Genomic DNA, 20,035 nt, shown 5'->3' with positions numbered 1-20,035 from the left:
AGGGCTGGATTTTGTTTACTACATAATGCTGCCTCTTTTTACACTTCGGGCATGCCATAAACCTGGGTTTGTTGCTGCTGCTGCTGTGGCTGTTGCTCGTTGTTTGCTACCTGCTGCTGCTGCAGTTGCTGTTGCTGTTGCTGCTGCTGTTGCTGTTGCTGTTGCACCCAGTGCGAGGGATAGTACAGTTGGGGGATATAGTGTTGCTGCTGGTGGTGCTGCTGCTGCAGTTGGTGGTGTTGCTGCTGCTGCTGCGTTTGGTAGGGTGGCTCCTTCACATATTCCCCGGACGTCTGCTGCTCATGTTGCTGCTGCAGCTGCTGCTGCTGCTGCTGTTGCTGTTGCTGCTGCTGTGTGGGATACATGGCCATCCCTCATGGCAGCTACACGAGCAGACTGGGCGCCAGCCACTCGTCCTCCGCCAGCTAAGCGATTCACAATCGTTAGGCACCGATTATCAAATGAAAATCCCCATGGGGTGCACTCACCTGCGGACTGACCTGGAACTGTTGCATCGGATAGGCCACCACTCCGGCCGCCTGAGGCAATGCGCTGCCCACGCTCTGGGTGATCTGCGGAGCGGTGGCCCCCGCTGCACTGGCCAGCTGCGGCTGGGGCGGCACGCTCTGCCAGGTGCCCGGCAGCTGGACGCCCATTCTGAAATGGAGAAAAAATACAAAGGAAATAATTAATACACAATTCGGCAAGGAGAAATGATTTCACACAGACTAAAAATATCTAAAATTTTTAACATTTTATTAAGCAAAAGAATTGCGAATAATGTTAAATCTCAAAATCTTATATAGGACAATACAAAGAATGTGTAAAAGGAAGTCTATGAGATCAGGTTATTAGATTATAAAAATGTAAGACTCGAATTAGTTTGTAAAACAATAGATTTACAGTATAGTTAATCATTAAATGTACACGTTTTAAAGGAGTTATTATAATATAATACCTTTTGTTAATAAGGTTTGTCATAAAATTAAATATGAAAAAATGTTATAGAAACAAAATATTTTAGTCATTATTTTTAGGACTATAAGTATAGATTTTGGAATTTTGGAATATTTTTAATAAGATTTTTAATGAAGGTAAATGTTCTTTGTCAGAAAAAAAACGTCATGGTTGGTAAATTTTCAAATATTTGATATACGGTTATTTTTGGTGGAAGAGAGAGAGAGTGGCGGAACTCACCCCATATATCCCGCCTGCTGGTAGCCGGCGAATTGACCGTAGGTGAATCCCTGCATGCCCTGCAGAAACTGGCCCGGCTGGAGGGCGCTGGCGGGGGCTGCCGCCGGATATGTGGGTGCCGGCGGGTACCAGTATCCGGCCACCTGCTGTCCGTAAGCGGCCGCTGCGGCCGCCGCTGCCGCTGAGCCGAAGGGAAATCCCTGGGCCAAGGCCCCGCCGGCAATGGCCGACATGTGGTTGGGATCGCCACTCTCCTTGCCCCACGCACACTTCACCGGCTGCTGGTTGATCTCCGTGTTGTTGACAGCCACGATGGCGTGGGTGGCCGCCTCCTTGGTGGAGAAGCTGTGTGGGTACAGTAAAAAGGATATGCGATTTTAAACATCAATAATGTACACTTTTTGATTAGAAAAAGAGTCCTTTGTGGGTAAGCTCCTAAAATTTTGTTTAAAAAAATACAAAACTTTTAATCAAATCTTAACCTAAATCTTAAATTTTGTAGACCAATTCCTAATATATATTATAATATAAATCTCAAAATTTAACGCTCAATCCCTAATATTTTTTTATCTAAACCAATGAAAATGTATATTTGCTAACAATAATTATAATTTCTTTCAATCAAAAATGAGCAATGTGAAAATAATCAAAACTTTTCTTAATAAAGTAAAACTTAAAGTAGTTTTATATACTGTTAAAAAAATAGTAAGTAAAATAGTTACTTCTGGTAATAGTTTACCATTTTTTTTGTAATTAAAATACCCTTTAAAGTATACATAAAATCTAAAAGGAATATTTTTATTACAATAAGGAAATATTTTTATTTTTTTTTTTTGGGCAGAAAGCGGATTGGCCTGGTTTAATTTCCGCTTAACCCGCTGCGGCAACAAAGCGCAAAAGTGGTACAAGCGTCTGTGGAATTGTTTCGCTGTTGCTGGATTGGTTATAATGATGCAGCAACTCTGCCACAGCTGCTGCTGCACTTGTAGTCCCCGAGCTCATTATGTTACAAAATGCCAAACAATGCCTCTGCTTCGCCACGGCCCCTTTTCACTCACTTTCTCCATGGCTTTCCTTTTTGTTTTCCCCTTCGCCATTTTTTTTAGCATCACGTTTGCAACACACAAATGAGTTTTGGAGCAGTGCACAAAAGGCGCCCATGGACATGGCCAGCAACTGCAATGCGTTGGTTGCCCGCCCCTCGCTCTCATCACACTTCATGGCTGCACTTAAAAATATATTTGAGGAGTATTTTGCACAACGATCTATGTTAAACTACAAATAATAATTGGCAAGTTTTAGTAAAATTAATATTTTATTAAAATAAGATAAATAAAGATAGTTTCTATTGCCGACTTGCTTAAAAGTATTCTTAGCTGGTCAAATACATGTTTATACGGCATTTCAAAAATATTAAAATCTTAAAGTCAATAAAATCTTTATATACCATGAAAGATATCAATGGCTCAGTTACTTGAAATTATTTTTTAAGGTACATTTTAAAGTGGAATATATAAATTTAAAAAAAAAATATATTAATATTAAAGGTAAGTATAAATCAAAATCGATTTTCGCTTATCAATCAATAAAAAATTGTTAAATTCCTAATTTCATTAAAATACATGATTACACATAACAACATTTTTTTTAAGTGCATCAATCCTATTCGTATCTCCCCTTTTGGTTTCGGTGGGGTGAACTCAGTCCGTCGTGGGCCAACGGCTGCCATTAAAACCCTATCAGCATTCGTGACGGCAGCTGCGATCTCCACCGCCAACACCAGCAGCACCACTGGCACCACTGCACCACCACCAGCACCGACGACTCCTTAGTAGGGTTTTTGCTCGTTGGTAGCTTTTTTTTTGGTTTTTGCCCTTTGCCTTTGCGGTTCATTGTTCTGTTTGTTACTTCAAATTTGCCTCTCGTTGTTGTAGCGCTTGTTTTTGTTGTCTAGTGTAAATGTGTTGTTGATTTATTAACGGCGGACGGTTTCGGATGGGGGCCACACACATTGATATGGAGTGTGTGCACTAGGCGACAACGTCAATGGGAATACTGCGATGACGCTGACACCACCGACCGCAGCACACGCACAGACACAGATATACTCACACTCACACACAGGAGCCAAATCAAAATGGCGGACAACAAAGGGTTAATGTAGCACACTTTTGAGGGCAGAAAGAGAAAGGGGAAAAAGCGACCGGAGGTAGACTGTTCATTGATTGCTCTATTATTTGAGCGATTGCTGGATCGTTATTTCTTTTCTTAACTAATGGAAGGAACTACGAAAAATTTTACGGACTACATATATATTTTAATAACATTTGTATTTTAATTAGACAAAGGACAACGTTAAGTTAAAACTAAATACCCAATACAAATTGCTTACATTTTGCAAAATAATTTTAAGTTATTCAGCTAGGGCATAAGTCTTTTAAATACTCATACGCATAGTTGTCTAACTTAAATAACGGTACGGATAAGTAATAAATTATTTAAAAATGACTCATACGCACAGTGGTCTTACACAAATGTTATATTAACCAACAGCTTGTGTTGACTTGGCTTTTAAGCTGCTATATTTCCCCAATTTGTGTGCACATACTCCCAGCCAGTCCACTTACCGCACAAATGCATATCCCTTGTCCTTAAAGACCCGTATCTCCTGTATTGTGCCGTAGGGCGAGAAGGTCTTCTGCAGTATCTCCTCGTTGAGGAAGCCGGATAGGGCTCCGTTGATGCCGCCACAGTAGACCGTGCAATTGGTGGGGCTGCTCTGATTGTAGACCTCGTCAAAGGTCAGCGGCTTGGCGTTCACTGCAACGAGCGGATATGATGACAATGAGATGCGGGATGCTGCGATGGATTGAGATGTTCGATGGGGGACGAAATACTCACTGTCTGCCTTGGTTGCCGGCGGCTTTCGTGTGGCCCAATTTGTGCGTATCGAGCGCGAGCCCAGCCATTGCCCGTTCATTGCGGTGATGGCGGTTTCCGCCTCCTGCAACGAGCCAAATTAAATGGAGAGCGCAATTAGCTAAAAGCCCATCCCATTTACGCGGGTTTGTCTAGCCGCTTAAGCCGCTTACAGCGGCTGCTAAGACTTTGCCTGCTTTTTCAGCGAGGCCAACCCAAAATTTATAAACAAACAGCTTGTAAAGTGTTGAGAAAAAACAACAAAAGTAGCAGCGCACTTGAAAAAAAAAATTGAAAAATCGTTGAATAATGGCAGTAAAAAGGCAAGTGATTTAATAATTGATTTTTTATATTTTTGTAATGTTATATTCTTTATAATAAATATATTAGAAAAACTATTAATTATAATAGTGTCTCTTAGATTTATTTGTTTTAATATATTATATTTGATTTTTGTTGTTTTAATATTTTAAAAGTTTATGTTTAAGACACGGTACACAAATTGCTTTAAACTTTGAACATAACAACTTTACGTTTCTAATACAAATCTAGAATTTAATTTTTTTTCAGAAAAATCTTGAAATTTTTTAAATATTACTATGATTTTTTTATATTTACGTTTCCCAATTAAATTCTTGTTTATACTATTCTTTTTCGGGAAATGTCTTGATATATTTCGAATGATTGTAGTTTAAAAAATGTATTAAATTCTTTTAAACTATTCCCACAGTTTTATTATCCCACAGTCTTAAAATTTACTATTATATGATTTCTTTAAGTGCCATGGCAGATTCAAAAAAATAAAAAAACAAGGGAAAACAATCGCGATGGCTGGAAAGTTGCTCCTTGTGGTTAGCAGGCGACATTGTTGCTGCTGCTCTTTGATTTTCTTGGCTGTGTGTGTCCAAAGTAAAGTAAAGTAAGGCAAAGAAGGTGGAAAGTGGGCGGTGGCACTGCACGTAGCATTTACAAGGCCATGCACAAATTATAATTTCAATTTCGCATAAAAGGTAATTCGTGCGTATCAAACGTGATTCATGCCGAAATGATTGCAACTGCCAGAAGGTCTTGCATGCAGTCAACTTTCTATGTGATGGTGTGTGCGTGTGTGTCTAAGAGGGGTGTGTGTTTGAGTATGTGTGTGCTTGGTGGGCGTTTCATAGCAATTTACTTGCGGCACATTAAAAGACCGAGGCAGCTAAAGCAATGCAATGCAATAATGGTATTTGCGGCGCTGCAGACGCTGCAGCTGCTCGTTGCACGTCCTTTAAATGGCGGCACAGTCGAATCCACATCCACATCCGTATCCGGAAACGAATGCGGCTGGCAGCAACTGTAACTAGGCACCTACAACAGCCCACCCATCCACCTTGTTATCCCCTCGTCTTTCATTTTCTTTTTTCCTGTTTTTCCATTAATTTTCCTACTCTTTGTGGCGGCTACGTGCAACGCTCGAAATCAGCGTTGACGTGCACCGGCTGAAAAACGCCGTTTTCAAAACGAAAGTAGATCCGAACTTTCGTAAGAGGAAAACTTTCTAGGGGCTTCAAGAGCAGATTTCATTCGAGGGAGTTTGTAATTGCTAACCGCTATTAAAGTTTATCCATATTTGCAACATTTTCCGTTACTAAGTATCGAATTTACTGATAAAGCTGATGTGTTTTAAAGGAAAAACAAAAGAATATGTTCCAAGGTCAAGTCTAAATTCAGATAAAATTGCATTATGGAAATGTTAAGTTGAATATCCCTGGCTAAAAACATACCATGTAAAATAAAAATAATGAGTCATTATTCGGTATTTACAAATTTAAAAAAAAAAAAATTAAAAGCGACTGATTGACACAGATACAACAAATATATATCAATGAACTTTTAAAAATGATTTTAAAATTAGTAGAATGAGTTGTTAAGTGGATTAATATTCCTAGGAACTGAGCTTCAAAATATATATACATACATTTATTTTTAAAATATTTACAATAGAAATGAGCTCAAGTTAATTTTCCAGTTAAATCAAGAATTTATTCCCGTGAGAAAAGTTCAATGGAAGTGACTTATAATTCAAAACTCGCATTTGTTCAACTGTAAATTACGACATCCCATGCATTCTCATAACTCGACCATTTTCCGATTACTTCTCGTTAAGAAAATTATCAATAAACGTAATTTCATAATAAAATTTGTCGAATGTAAAATGGCATTTACATGGGGCTTTAATTCCTCCAGCATAAATTGCTGTGTATTGGTTTTCTTGGACCTTTAATTTAACCACTTGAGCAAAAGTCAACAATTGAGTGCCTGCCCCGTCAGCGATAAACCACGCAACTGTCGCCCAACTTTGGCCGTAATTTAATGTCTGCATATGTGTGTGTGTGTGTGTGTCTGAGTGTGAGGGTGCCTTCGGTGTGTGAACTGTGTGTGTTTGCAGGATGTGTGTGCAAGTGTGCGTTTGTTCCCGGGCAACGTCGCTCAGTTTGCGTGCGTGCGCATTTTTATGCATTGCCAGTTGCATTTTTCATATTTGCATAAACTATAAATTTTACATTTTTTAAGCGATACGCATCGTTGATTACATATACACTCACGTTCCCCCTTACAGCAGCAACAACAACAATGGCAACCACAACAAGAACAAGTCCAGCAAACAACAATACCCTTCGTCCTGCGATTTACCACCGTGCATGAAATGTTATTTAAATATTTCACCATTTACTTTACGGCAGCTTAAAACCTGGTATTTTTTGCCTTCGCTGCGGGAAACATCATCCAGGACTTATCAAAGGACAGACAGAGGGCAGTTGCAATTGCTGCCCCGCCTTCTTTGCCAATTCCAATTGCAATCGCATGTGTCAATGAAAATTGTCTTAACAAACGTACGGTTCTGGCCATGATTGTGTGAGGATTAGAGGAAGGCGTTTGAGACGGAGATTGTTAGTGCAACTTTTACCATGGCTAATGCAATGGCCAAGTCCAGACACACACGAACTTTTGTCCATCCTGCAACGGACATTTTCGGTTGAGTTTTTTCAGTTTTCTACCAGCTTTAACAAGTCTTTTAAGTTAGGAAACTTTATCAATCATTTTGGTGGTAAATTGCTTAGAAAACAGGAAGTGGATTCTTGTAAAAAGTAAACTAAAGCTAACAGAATAATGTGGCCAAAAATAAGTAAAATAAATTTTTAGTTTGGGAGTACAAAAAATGGATTTAAAATTATTACAATGATACAAAATGTTAGCTTTTCTATATAGTTATGAGGAAAATCATTATTACGAAAAGCCTATTACATCACGAGAACTCCATTTAACCTCGTATGAGTATAAGAATACTTTTCTCCAAGCCCGAACTATTTACCATTTTAGTATTTCCGCAACCTTCATTAAAAAGGTGCAAAATGCGTGAATTTCCAGGTCACAGTCAATCCATTTCAATTCGGAAATCTCCAAGCACCCCTAATGAGTTGATTATAACACAATTTCGGGGCTTAAGAGTCTCTCGAGTAATTTGGCCATTCATCTTGCTCAAGTTGAAGCTCGACAACCGCAATATGGCACCCACTACGACTTGTCAAACTATTTATGAAAGTCCTGGGCCAAAACTCAAGCTCAAATCGAAACCAAAACTGTTGTTGGCAAGAACGTCGAAGCTAATTGCAAATCTACGGCATTGGGTCAAGTTGTAGACAGACGACAATGAAAACTGCTTAGGCTTTGGGTTTTTGGCCCATTCTCGCATCATTGGCAGTTGGAGCGACACATTTTCTTTGTGTGCGGTGCGGTGCGGTGCGGCTTTTGCTGTTGTTTTGTTCTGCCTGGGCGAAATTAATTAATGGTGAATGGCAAATTTGCAGCTAATAGGGGGAAAACTTGAATCGTTTTTCCGGTCTGTCGCTGTGACAACCATCATGCCTTGCACAGAAAGAAAATATCATAAATGTGTCTAAAAGAAAGCTTAATTATTAGTTTTCAGATCGAATTTATGCTATATTAAAAAGCTTAAGTTTCTTAGTCATCATTTTTTTGTTTTTGTATCGCTCTTGTTCCTCTTTCTGTACCAGTTCACAAATTAATTCCCCTTTGATTAAAAGTTCAGGCCTGTGTCGAAGTTTTTCCTTGTCGCTGGAAAATTTCCTAAATGACAACTTCCGCTTTCGGTATAAGTTAATTAATTTTCATGGACATGGCTGGTGGACAAAAACTTTTCCTCCGCTCGCGACTCTCAAAATTTAAGAACATTTTTCGTTGCGTACAGATTCAATTTGCAGCGAAACTTGTGTAAAGTCAACTGAGACCGAAACCTTTTGTAAATATTGATTACTTGATAAGGCGCAGAAGCCTTTAATGCTGCGGACCATGGCTAACAACGGAAATGAGGCGGGGCTTAGCAAAGTTTTTTGGGAGGGAACCAAAAAGGCGAAATACCTTCATTAAGCGAATGAAGAAAAGCAAAAGTAAGTTGAAGAATTTTTAAGTGGTTTAAAAGGGTTTTGTCATACTTTTCATGTGGATCTCGCCGGGATCGAGCCCTTTATCTTATGGCCACAAAATGGGGGCTGCCGCTGGTTGCGGCTGATGTTTTGTGTGTACTAGTATACATAGAAAAACAACCGTAAGCCGAGACAGCAAGACATTTTCAATGTTTATTAAAACAATAAGGAAATGGTTTGTGCCAAGAACGGAAAAGGCCGGGCGGAAAAGGAAAAACTGTACCGAAAGAAGGTGAAAAAAGGCACACAAAAAGGGGATAATCCCGCCTGCACATAGACACCACGACACATGGACGCATTCAGGGAAAATAAGAAGGTTCTGGCTCTGGCTTTTCTTTCGGCGACCGTTTTGTCTTAAAAAGGTAGCAGTCGCCCAGTATTTAGTGCTCAGTTTTTCTTTTTTTTTTTTTTTGGTTTGGGCTAAAAGGTTTTGCGATCCCAACTCCTAAGTCGGTTTAGCTTTGTTCTCTGGTCAGATTCATTAACGAGGCTATTTAGATAAGCGTGAAAGAAGTAACAAAAAGGAACCCCAAGTTGAATATTAAAGCTGGTCAGATAAAACTCCCCCTCAGAAGGCAGTTCCGATGATGATTTTTTGATATTTGTAAAATAACTCAAGTGGCAAATCGTTTGCTCAGTGGAAATGCTCTTCCATTTGCCGACTTCTCTAACGTTGATGATGATGATGGCTTGGCATGATGATGATGATGATGTGGCCATCGAATGGAGAAGATAAGGCCCAGTCATCTTTCGAATCTGTCTGGCCCAGTCAACGGTAAAAACTGTTTTCATTCCGCTTAGGCCCAAAACGCTTTTCGATTTTTGACCACACACACACTGGAGCTTGGGTTTTTGTGCAAGTTGTTGACCAAAAAATCAGTATTTCACGCTAGAACGCATTTTTGTCAAGGCATAATTCCATGGGATTTATTTATGTATGTATGTCAGTTCTGTCCGTTGTTTTCCATTCGGCCAAAACGCCCCTCTATTTTCCCATTTTTTATAGCTACTGCCTTCGAGCTTATGCGTGTGTAGGCAGTTTGTAGTCCGTAGTGTCCCTACATCGCCCTCAAATCACTAGTTCCTGAAATATTATGGAAAGCATAAAATGAATGTCCAGGCCATTTATATTTATAACCAAGTTTTGTACGCTTCAGCAGATTTATTGCCTGGCTTGAAATTAAATAAATTGAAAAGCACTAGGGCTGAGTGGGGAAGCAACTTTAAAGGGCAGATAGGTTTGCAGAGAAATAAATTAAGAAAATTATAAAATTGCCCAGAAATCTGTTTGATCAATTATCTGTGATTTTTGCATATGTTTTGTCACAAATCAGGGTCAATTAAGTTTTGACTGATTTAGTTTTGAGTTTGTAATGGTAAAACCAAGATAAAATCAAGCTTTAAGATTTTAGTGCAGTTCAAATTGAAAGTTCTTTAATGGTTGATTTTTGGGCTATAAAACCTTACAAATACATTTGTTTACTTCAAATTGCCCTTTTTGAGTTTGAGTCAATTAAGTTTTGATTGATTTATTTTGGTTTTTAAATAGTTCTGCCTTTTTAGGAGAGCCACTTTTAGCTTTAGCAATGGATATTAAATAAAATCACGGATAAACCAATAAATTGCTTAACAGTTTTTAATGGGTTTAATGTGTTTTTGTTTATAAAACAAACCTTAATTATGTTACTTTAAATGACCCTAATTGAGTTGCCTTTAGCATTGGGTATAAAATATTATTTTAAAGCGCAGAAAACAATAATATGTTTAACATTTTTTAATGGGCTTATGTTTATGAAATAAGACTTTAAACTAGAATATGCCTCAGCTTTTGAGGCAATTGTTTTCAATAACTAAGGAAGTACCTAAATATTCGTCCAATATTAATTAGCATCAAAAAGGTTAATCAATCTTCTAGCTGCTGATGATATTTCCCGTTTCGGCGCTGCCAAGACGCCACGTATCGCAAATTAAGGGTAATGTATGCGGAATGCCTTTTAATTTAAGTGCACATGCACATGACAAGGCAGCCAGCAGGAGCAACACGCAGCGAAATCATAAAAGAAACATCACAACTGGCATTCAAGTGGGTGGTTTGGGTGGTTGGGTGTTTGGGTGGTGCGAGGTTAACCACAGGCATTCTGTGCGCGACAACAATAAGAACAAATGATAATAATGCAACAATGAACTGCGCAAGGAGATGATGAAAAGAATGAGGGGCGTGGCCGGGAAGTCGACATTATATCTTGTTCGCTGCACACATTGTCAATTCGTTTGCCTTCTCGTCCTGCATAATTTTTTTTTCATTCCATCCTCCCCTCTTTGTTGTGGCAACTTTTAAATAAATTTAAGTGCATTATACAACGAAAAATCTGTCGTGAAAAAGGCGAAGTGAAGACAGGGGGGAGTAATGCGATTAAATGCATCTCAGGCCCTGAGCTTTCCATTGTCTCCGTAACGTTGGCAAATCAGTTTTGTGTCAAAAAGAAAAGCCACTCAATTTACAGCAGCCGGTGATTTTTTCTTTTTACTGCATTTTCTAATCTTTTTGCTATTTTCCCGTGTGAGTATGCACTAATATGTTAATACGCCTCGGCTGTGTGACAATAACAGAAGCCGTTGACATTGACGACAGACATTAGCATTTCAGTTGGGGCTTAAGCAGCAGGAAGTACCCTTACATAGAAAGAAAAATCTCTTACGTTTTTAAAAAAATTTAAAACAGTTAAATATGTAAAATTATTAAAAAGGTTTTAAATTTGTAGTGTTTTAAATGCTCAGTATATTTTAAGTGTATTTCAGGAGTAATAAAAATGGTTTTATTCAACAATTTCTTAAAATATAATGCCACTGATGTTGACATATGATTTTTCTGAATGTATTCTTCGCCTGGCATCGACATGTTTATTGCGTTTAATGTTTGCGTAAATTTTTTCGTACTTGCCGGCGTTGTTGTTGTGATTTATGATGCTAATGACACGCAGACAGGCATCGTCTTCCCGACATCCCATGCAAAAATGTTCAGCTTGCCTTGATGGTTATTAAATTATGGCAATTTGTATGCGTCGCAAAGGATAGCGAAAAAAAATATGAAATCAAAAATGGGAGCCAGCCAGAGGAGACGTTCTGGTAGTGGTGTTTATTTAAAACATGTTGCCAAACAATTTGCGTTAAATATTTCTCGAGATGGTTGAGCGGATCTGGCATTTTGGCAATGGCTTTATGCTATATACTCTATGCAAACGCAAATGCAAAAGCCCTGGCGATTGGCAAAATTTCATGCGCCGGCAAACGGAAGTGCTGAATGAAAGAAAACTGTTTCTTCCTTTTCCGCTTGTAGTTGCCACTGCACACATGAGTATTCAGTGAGTTTGAGTGTGAGCGCAGCAAGCCATTCGAAAAATAACTTTTCAATTTCCGCAAAACCACAGAAAATATCAACTTTGCACAAAAATTTAATAAAACTTTTCGCATAAATAAAATTTGCATTAAATCAGCTGCAAGCGACGCCGGTTCGGGGACAAGAGGGGGCGTGGCGGCTTAGGGCGTACCGGCTCTGTGTACAAAACGCATGTCGAGAAACTTAATTTGAAATATTTGAGTTTGCTATTTGGGCTGTGTGTGTGTGTGTGCACATTTGTGTGTTTGCTCTGCTTCCTCTTTTCGTTTGCATCGAAACTAATCGAGAAAGTTCGAAAATTGGCATCCCATTCTCTACTTGCAGCACAAAAAGTTAACTAGTTAGCTGGGAAAAAGCATTAAGTATACGCCGCATTGGTCATAATTCCAACTAAAATAAGTCAGTTGCCAAGGGCTTCGCAGCTGAAATTTCGACTTTGGATTAAATATACATATATAGAGATGGCATCTGGGCGGAACTTGAAAGGGGGCGTGGCAGCAGGCAAGTGTCAGAGATTATGTTGTATTTGTACACGACACATTTCCACGCTAATCCGCGCTCATCTCTCTTCGATGTCAAACAAATCATTGGCTTGCCTGCCAAATTATTAGGCCATGTCTGGCGCACACTTCACGGTATTAGCATTTAAATTTAATTAATAATTTTGAGCGTTTGCCGCCTAATTGACCAGCAGCACCTTTGGCTTTTACGCCTTCTCCGGCATCTGATTTGGCTTTTCCCAAAAGTATAAATCAGTATATCACCGTGTGTGGCTGTGAGATTTTGGGTTCTAAGTCTTAAGCTTGCGCATTTTTTCTGCTCGGCTGACTGACACGTAATTCGGTTGGCTTAACTTTGCCGTCTTTGATGATTTAAGCCCTGTTTATGCCTGGAAATTTATGAATTTCTCTAGCAAGTTAAGGTGAATTGATAATAAAAAAATATGAAATACAAATAAACGATACGAAACTGGCTGAATAAAGAACACGTTATTTACATCAAGAACACTTTCTAAAGCAAATCTTTAATGGCTGTCATTTCTTAAACACTTTTCTTTAAACAGAGAAGCTTTTCTTGAAATGGATTTACCACAAGGACCTCCCATAAACCATAAGGAAAAGTTCCAGTCTCCCGATTTCTATGGCTCTGTGTCGAATTTTCTACCTATTAGGCACATGAAATTCAATCACAACATACACACACTGGAGTATGAAGTCCTACCAGCAGTTGTTTGGACCCTTATCAGTTGCGGTTTAAACATATTGAATATGATGTGTAAATGTTTACAGTGGCCCCAGGGTGTATTTCTTGGGTATTTTTTCCAGCCTCGGGATCCCGTGAGATTCGCTGCATCTGTGGCCATAAAAAAACATTACAGATTCGTGAGCCGCACACGCTTTTGATATACGACTGTGTCCATGAGGAAGAGAATAAAATCAAATACTCGCCCCTTGGCAGTTAAGCGAGGGAAGAGGAAAAGCACAATGCATTAAATCTTAAAAATGTGTGCGCTTCGTTTGGCTTTTCCTTGGCTTATGTATATCTTAAGGAAATGAAGGGTGAATATGTGAGTGTCTCTGTTTGAGTGTGGGGCTTGGGAAAAGGATGGCAAAGCCACAGGTGTCTTTTGATATGTTAGGTTTCTGGGACGACAGCTAAAGTTTTCACTTGTTTTAATTAAGATTTCATTTGACAACTTCCCCAAAAACCAAAACGTTATGAGCAGGTGCTTTGTGTGTGTGCTTACTTAGAAAATTAAACTTGTGTAGCGACTAATGCGAGTTTGATTGAAACATTTCTAATTGGCGGCGAAGGAAGCCTTTGATGTGCAAATCTGCTGACATAGCTTACCGATTTCTTGACAAAGCTGACAAAGCCATAGCCCTTTGATTTCAACGTCTGCGGGTCACGGACAACTCTGCAGTCTCTGCAAAAGAGGAAGAAAATGAAAATAAAGTTAATTTGAAGTTCAAAACTTTAACTGCAAGGTTAGAGTTATCTGCTTAATGATCATACACTTCTGAGCCCAAAGCAAAGGTTATAAAGTGCAAAAAAGGGCTTTTCTCAGGGCCTAGTAAAAGTCAAGAGGCAAAATCGATGTCGACATTGGAAATCCAATGAAATTACGGGTTAGAAAATATGAAGCGTTGCGCAGGAAAAACCGAAACCATTGCCGAGAAAAGGATTTCGTAATGGAAGTGCAAAGATATATCCAGTGCAGGCCATCGCCTTCGAGGGTGTATCGGTGGGCGTGGCAAAAGCGGATTTGCCAAGCGATTCAAAGCCGGTGCCCATATCCCCGCCAAACCACCAAACCACGTGTCGTGCCATGTCGTGGACGCTGCTCGAGAATCGGGCGTCAGCATTCGGCTTAAATATGTTGGTCCGCCCAATCTAAGCCACGAATAAATATTATAGAACTACTTCCCACCCCTCCTTTCCCTGTTTCGCCCCCCACATATGTGTGTGTGTGAGTGTGCGGGCCAACCGCAACAGCAACAACAAGCTGGCGGAGCAACTAGGCAACCAGTTTAGGCCACTCCGGAAAAAATTAAGTTCACTCTTTTGACTAAATATTATTTAGCAGGCGCTTTTCAAAATAATAATGAAACAGCAAATTTTGTTTAGTCGTGGAATAAAATGTTCTATCGAAGCGGTTTCTTCTTTAGTTGTTTTGACATATTAAATATTAATATTGATATTGAATTAGATATTTTATTATATACGTTGCTGGAGAAATAAATGAAGTCAAATTAAAAAATTAGGATTATAGAGTGGAAATAGTTTATTTTCTCTACTGATTACTTTTCCTGGAAAATAAGAATTCAAAAACGTATTATTTTTGTATATATATTTATATGTTGAAGTACTCTTAAATACGATTATTGGTTCAAATAGCTTAAGATATTAATTACATTTCGTGAAAAATAAAAATTCAAGGAAATTTAATGAATATTCTTTTGAAAACTGTAGGCTAAAGAGGAAACACTCGCTGGTGGTGGTACTTAATTTTCTTTGTGTGTATCTATTTTTTTCAAAGTGCAGTCGGAGCCAGGAAGGCAAAGCCCGCATGTCGACCACGGCATTTAAAAATGGCCAACTTGATTGTAAATCACGATAAAAGTCAATTTTTAATATGAGTTTTAGTTTAGCCCCGTGGTCCCCCCATTTCCCATTACCTATTCCCCCCACCAATGTTAAGTGGCCGTCGAAAAAAAAGAAACGTATTTTAATGGCCTTTAGCGCTTTGGCTCCGTTGGCGCTTCAAGGCTGCAAATTTATGGCTGGGCTGGCCAGAAGCGAAATTGCAATGCGATTGCCAGCGAGATATTCAATCGATGCACACATAAACATCGAACAAAAAACATATTTAATTAAAGTTTAATATTTATTAGCTACCAGAGGAATTCGGCTGCAATTGCTCGGGGCTGAGGTTCGTCTGGCTTGGTCAGGCGAAAGGTTTTCTGGCTGGCACGCAAAGAAACACACAAACACGGCATGCCCAGCAAACAACAAACGGGAGAACAAACATTGAGACTGTACATAGTTACACTTTTGTTAAATAACGTGGTGAAAAGGTGGCTACACAAAAAAAAAATGTCAGGGAAAGCTGAATAACTATTTACTTATCAATGAGATGTAAAAAGATGGGTGGTTTTTAACAATTAAGTCCGTTCTAAATCTAAAATCAAAAATCCTAAAAGTTAACTAAATTTTGATATTTTAATGTCTGAATTTAACGTAACAAAAAATGTAGTCTAAGAATTATATTGTGAATTATAAAATCCCATTTTTAGATACCTATTTAATTCAATATTAGTGATGTCTAGCTGGAAATACTTATCCATTTCACTTTAAAATTTTTGCCTGTGCAGAAGTATACAGATCCGGGCTGCCTGTCAGCGAGACTGAATGCCGTCGGGAAGGATTGTGCTTACAAATTAAAGGCCAGGACAGTGTGCGTGCACTCCCTGTGAGACCGCCTGCCCACCATCTCCCCATGGTATATCATATTTCACAATCGATAAACATCACAGTTCATATTTTCATAACGTTTTTGTTTGAATATTTTAACATACAGACACAACACACAGCAAAGCTCTGGAGGAGGTGTACAATTTCTTGCTTGCATGTAAATACGAGTTCGAAAATGTCTGCAACTGCTCTTCATCTCGCCTCGAATCTCCGGGGCTGCAATAATATATTTGAACATTTAACAGAAAACAAACACAACCTTTGTGCCTCAAGCCAAGAGATTTCCGTGGAGGAGCATCGATGGCCCTCGAACTGCGTTGCCACACAGTTGTTATCATGCACGAAAAGCTTGCAAAATTTGCAAGCGACGGCAGCACCCAAAGGGGGCGGGACATATCGGTATTGGGGGCGTGGCAGCAGCTGTGCCCAATGTTTGTCCAAAGAATTGAGCGACGAAGTGTGAGGCGCTCGGGAGATTCAAAAGACAACCATAAAACTTTGATTTGCAAAACTGCATTTCATATACCCTTTCAATATAATTCTATATAAAATACAAATACATAGGTATGTATTACTTGAATAGAATAGTAACTTCAAAAATGATGCAATGTTTTGATTGTTAAAAAAATAGGTTTATGATAGTATTATTATTTTAGAATACTAGAATTTAGCTTGTATACTTTCTAAAAAAGTGTAGCAAAAACTCAAATGGAAAATTTGAAAAACTCTTAAGGAAGGGATAAATGCATAAGTACAATCTGTATGCACATGCATTTATGTAAGCCATCTCCTCCTTCTGATATTCCTCCCTTTACCCTCGACTCAGGCCAATCAATATATTTTTTACAAATATAGGCAAAAGTTTTGCTTCTGGCTTAAGCTCTGTGCCTGATACTCGAAAATAAATTTAACCAGAAGAGAAAGAAAATATTTTGCCATCTTAAGTGCATAAAACTATAAACGTTAAACAAAATATTTCGCATAGACGCACATGCACACGCACACGCACACAAACTCATACAAATGTGGTTATTTATAGTGCATATTTTTTGGCTTTATTCCCAAAGCCTTTGGCCCGAAACTCGAGTAGCTCTTGGCCCGATCTATGTGTTTTTTTGCTTTCGGGTTTTCGTTTTCGTTTTGGTTTTTGGCTTTTCGGAAAGGGAGGAATGTTTGCGGTGCGCGCTGAGCGCATTAGTTGTGCAGTCGTCGCTATTTTGGCCCCTGCAATTGGTTTATGCCAACAATGCCAACAAAGCAGCTCCCGATTCAGCCCCAGCCATGTGTTGGAAATTCTTTTGTATTTGAATTAAAATTGCATACATGATTTATAAACGCTTTGAAGTTGGCCAGGCGAAATAAACTTATGCATGGGATTTCTGTGCACCACGATAGTCAAAATGGGAAATGTAAGCGAAGCCATTGATAACTGCAAGAGATATGGCCCTTGAGTTTGAGTGGGCTTATTCCAGGCCAAGCATATATTTGAGTTTGATCTGAAAATGTAAGGAATACCTCATCCGAAACTTCTCCTTGCGTGTTGCCAACAATATGGCCATTACTTTCCCTTTATCGCCGATTCAAATATAGACATAAGGAATGCCAGAATGACCAAGAAATCGACCAGTAACATATTTATTAGGGCGTATCTTGCCTACGCAACTTAACCAGCAATTTGCAATTTCCTGGCCACTTTAAGGACGATATCTGCACCCCATCGGCTTGGCAGACATATAATTTACAAATCTGGGTGGCGGATTGGATTGTGGGTGGCAGGACATGCTAAACACATCAACACAGCAATGGCAAACAGAAATTACTCAGCAGTGCAAACAAATGAAAAGCGATAACATCGCGTATAGCCAAATGGGAGAGTGGAGAATATAGAATGGATAATATATGAAGCTGAAGCCAAGTCAGAATCCCTGGCACTAAAGCAATAAATTGCGGTTGTCCTTCAATTTCCTTTTGGCCAAGTTTGCTATGCCAGCTCATCGCATTGAATCTCAAACAGCATTGGGTTGGCATCATCATCATCCACATCGACATTGCCATCGACATCGACATCGCCATTGAGTTGCGTGTTTGAAATATTGAAATATTTTTGTTGGCCATGTTTACATATCGGGGGCTATTGACTGCGCACAGTTTTTCATTCCACATTTTCACATTTTTCTCGCATCCCAGTTTTGAATTTCCACAGCGAATTTTTCACCAAGCATTTTTATTCGATTTGTGTTTGTCTCGTGCTTGCATTTTATTGGCTTCCTCCGCGATGATAACCCTGATGGCTGATGATGATGATTTCCATTTCCTTGTTCGATTTATGGAGGGGGCGTGGCTGAGTTACTTCGCTGCCCGTTCAAATACCGAATACAGTTGTAAATTCAAATGAAATGCAAGCCAGCGCATTGTTTGAGCTTCGGAAAATGGGGTGGGAAATTGGGGCTGACTTTTTGGTTAGCCAAATATTTAAAGTGGATTTCTTGGAGCATTTTATGAGCTTTTCCACTGCGGCTGCCTTCTTTTATTTGATTTGATTTTCCGGCCAGAGGCATCTGCCGTCCCCGAGAATTAAGTAATAAATTTGGGTTCTACGAAATATGTATGCGGTTTCGGCAACCGAAATCCAAACGGCAGACCGTGCTGAATTTGCTGTGAATTACAAATTCGTAAACGTCGCATCTTTGATGCGGCATGCACTCTGCACAATGGCCAAAATGGCAACGAAAAAAAAAAAAAAGCACAGATAGACAAACGGAAAAAGCGGAGAAAATCCGAACTCATCACGTCCTTGTCCTTGTTCTTGTCCCCGTGCCCAGACATCGTTACATTTATTTACACCAACCAACATGCAAAACTCGCATTGAGACAATTTCATGCTCATCTGCATAAAATCAATTCCATTTTGGAGACAATTTGAAGATTGGAATACAAATTTCGAATTATCAACATGGGACCCGTCGTCCGGGAGTCGTGGCAAAATGGCCAAACCGGCAGCGATCACAATCAGCATTGAGACCAAACACCCAACTACTCCTATTTCCCACTACTCCTCTATCCGACACTGAGAAAAAATGGTTAGCTCAATTGTTGTTCAACAATAAATTCAGTACTAGAAGAAGCTATGCAATACTTTAACAAAGTAAATTTTTTTAGAATTGTATACATCTTAATTTGTATATAATACTATTTATTATTATATTTTATAGCTGCAAAACAAATTTTTTACATTTTATAAGAAAGACTTTGATTAAATGTTATATAATAGACATTTTAATTATTAAAATAGTATGTTGGCTTATTAAGAATAATATTTTCTAAAATCTTTCTAAGTTTTTTAGCCGTAAAGCATTTTTAATGCCTTTATTTAAAGGAAAATTTTTTTGTGAGAAACCCCTTTCAAGAGATCAGAAAATGGGTTTGTTATAAATGAAAGATTTTTGGTGAGACATTTAACCATTATTATTTTTTATTTATAATTACTTTTTTTCTTGAACTTTTCTTTTGAAAGTTATCCGTTCTAAAGAACCAAGTCAAAACTATGCAATAATTTGATGAAATCAATATTAATTAATTTTATTAAATTTTTTTTTCAACAAAAGGTATCTGATTTAGTTCTTGATGGTGTATTTTTTGAGTGTATGGAAAGGCCATCTATCGCTTGGCTGGTGGCTGTGGCTGCTTGACTTGTGTTGCTAGTTTTCCTCGTGTTTTTTGGAGGAGGAACAGAGGAGGCTCCTACTCCTGTCCAGGCATTTACGCCATTCACGATGCGACGCGGACTGTTTGGTGGCCGCTCCAGCCTCAGTACCCCCGTGCCCCTTCCTCCTTTATCCATCCTTTTTCGTTCTGCCAACGTCATGCATACGTAATGCGCTTGGGGATCCTGGCAGAGGCGACGCAGCAGCGACTGTCTCACTAATTCCAGGGCTGCCATTACACGTCTGGTTATGTGTGAGTGTGAGTGTGTGTGTTTGTGTGTGTGTTTGTGTGTGTGTTTGTGTGTGTGTGTGTGTGTGTGTCATTACATCAGTATGTGTGTGTCTCCAGTGCAGCGGGA

General features: G+C 39.0%; 1 protein-coding gene across 5 annotated transcripts in view; it reads right to left on the bottom strand.

Annotated features, from left to right (window-relative positions):
* Positions 1-298: 298 nt before the first annotated feature.
* The window catches only part of LOC108148742 (nucleolysin TIA-1), a 98,547-nt gene continuing 78,810 nt past the window's right edge, over positions 299-20,035 (bottom strand). For all 5 annotated transcript variants that reach the window (XM_017275933.2, XM_017275931.2, XM_017275934.2 and 2 more), the window contains exons 4-9: positions 13,849-13,924; positions 4,099-4,201; positions 3,825-4,017; positions 1,198-1,542; positions 489-657; positions 299-425 (exon numbers count right to left, since the gene is read on the bottom strand). In XM_017275933.2, coding sequence (XP_017131422.1) covers positions 384-425; positions 489-657; positions 1,198-1,542; positions 3,825-4,017; positions 4,099-4,201; positions 13,849-13,924 — 928 coding nt within the window. In that variant the 3' untranslated portion in view covers positions 299-383. The remainder of the gene's footprint in view (positions 426-488; positions 658-1,197; positions 1,543-3,824; positions 4,018-4,098; positions 4,202-13,848; positions 13,925-20,035) is intronic.

This window comes from Drosophila elegans, unplaced genomic scaffold (genome assembly GCF_018152505.1).
Source record: "Drosophila elegans isolate 14027-0461.03 unplaced genomic scaffold, ASM1815250v1 contig_476, whole genome shotgun sequence".
Lineage (NCBI taxonomy): Eukaryota > Metazoa > Arthropoda > Insecta > Diptera > Drosophilidae > Drosophila > Drosophila elegans.
This window is presented reverse-complemented; position numbering and strand designations above follow the sequence as displayed.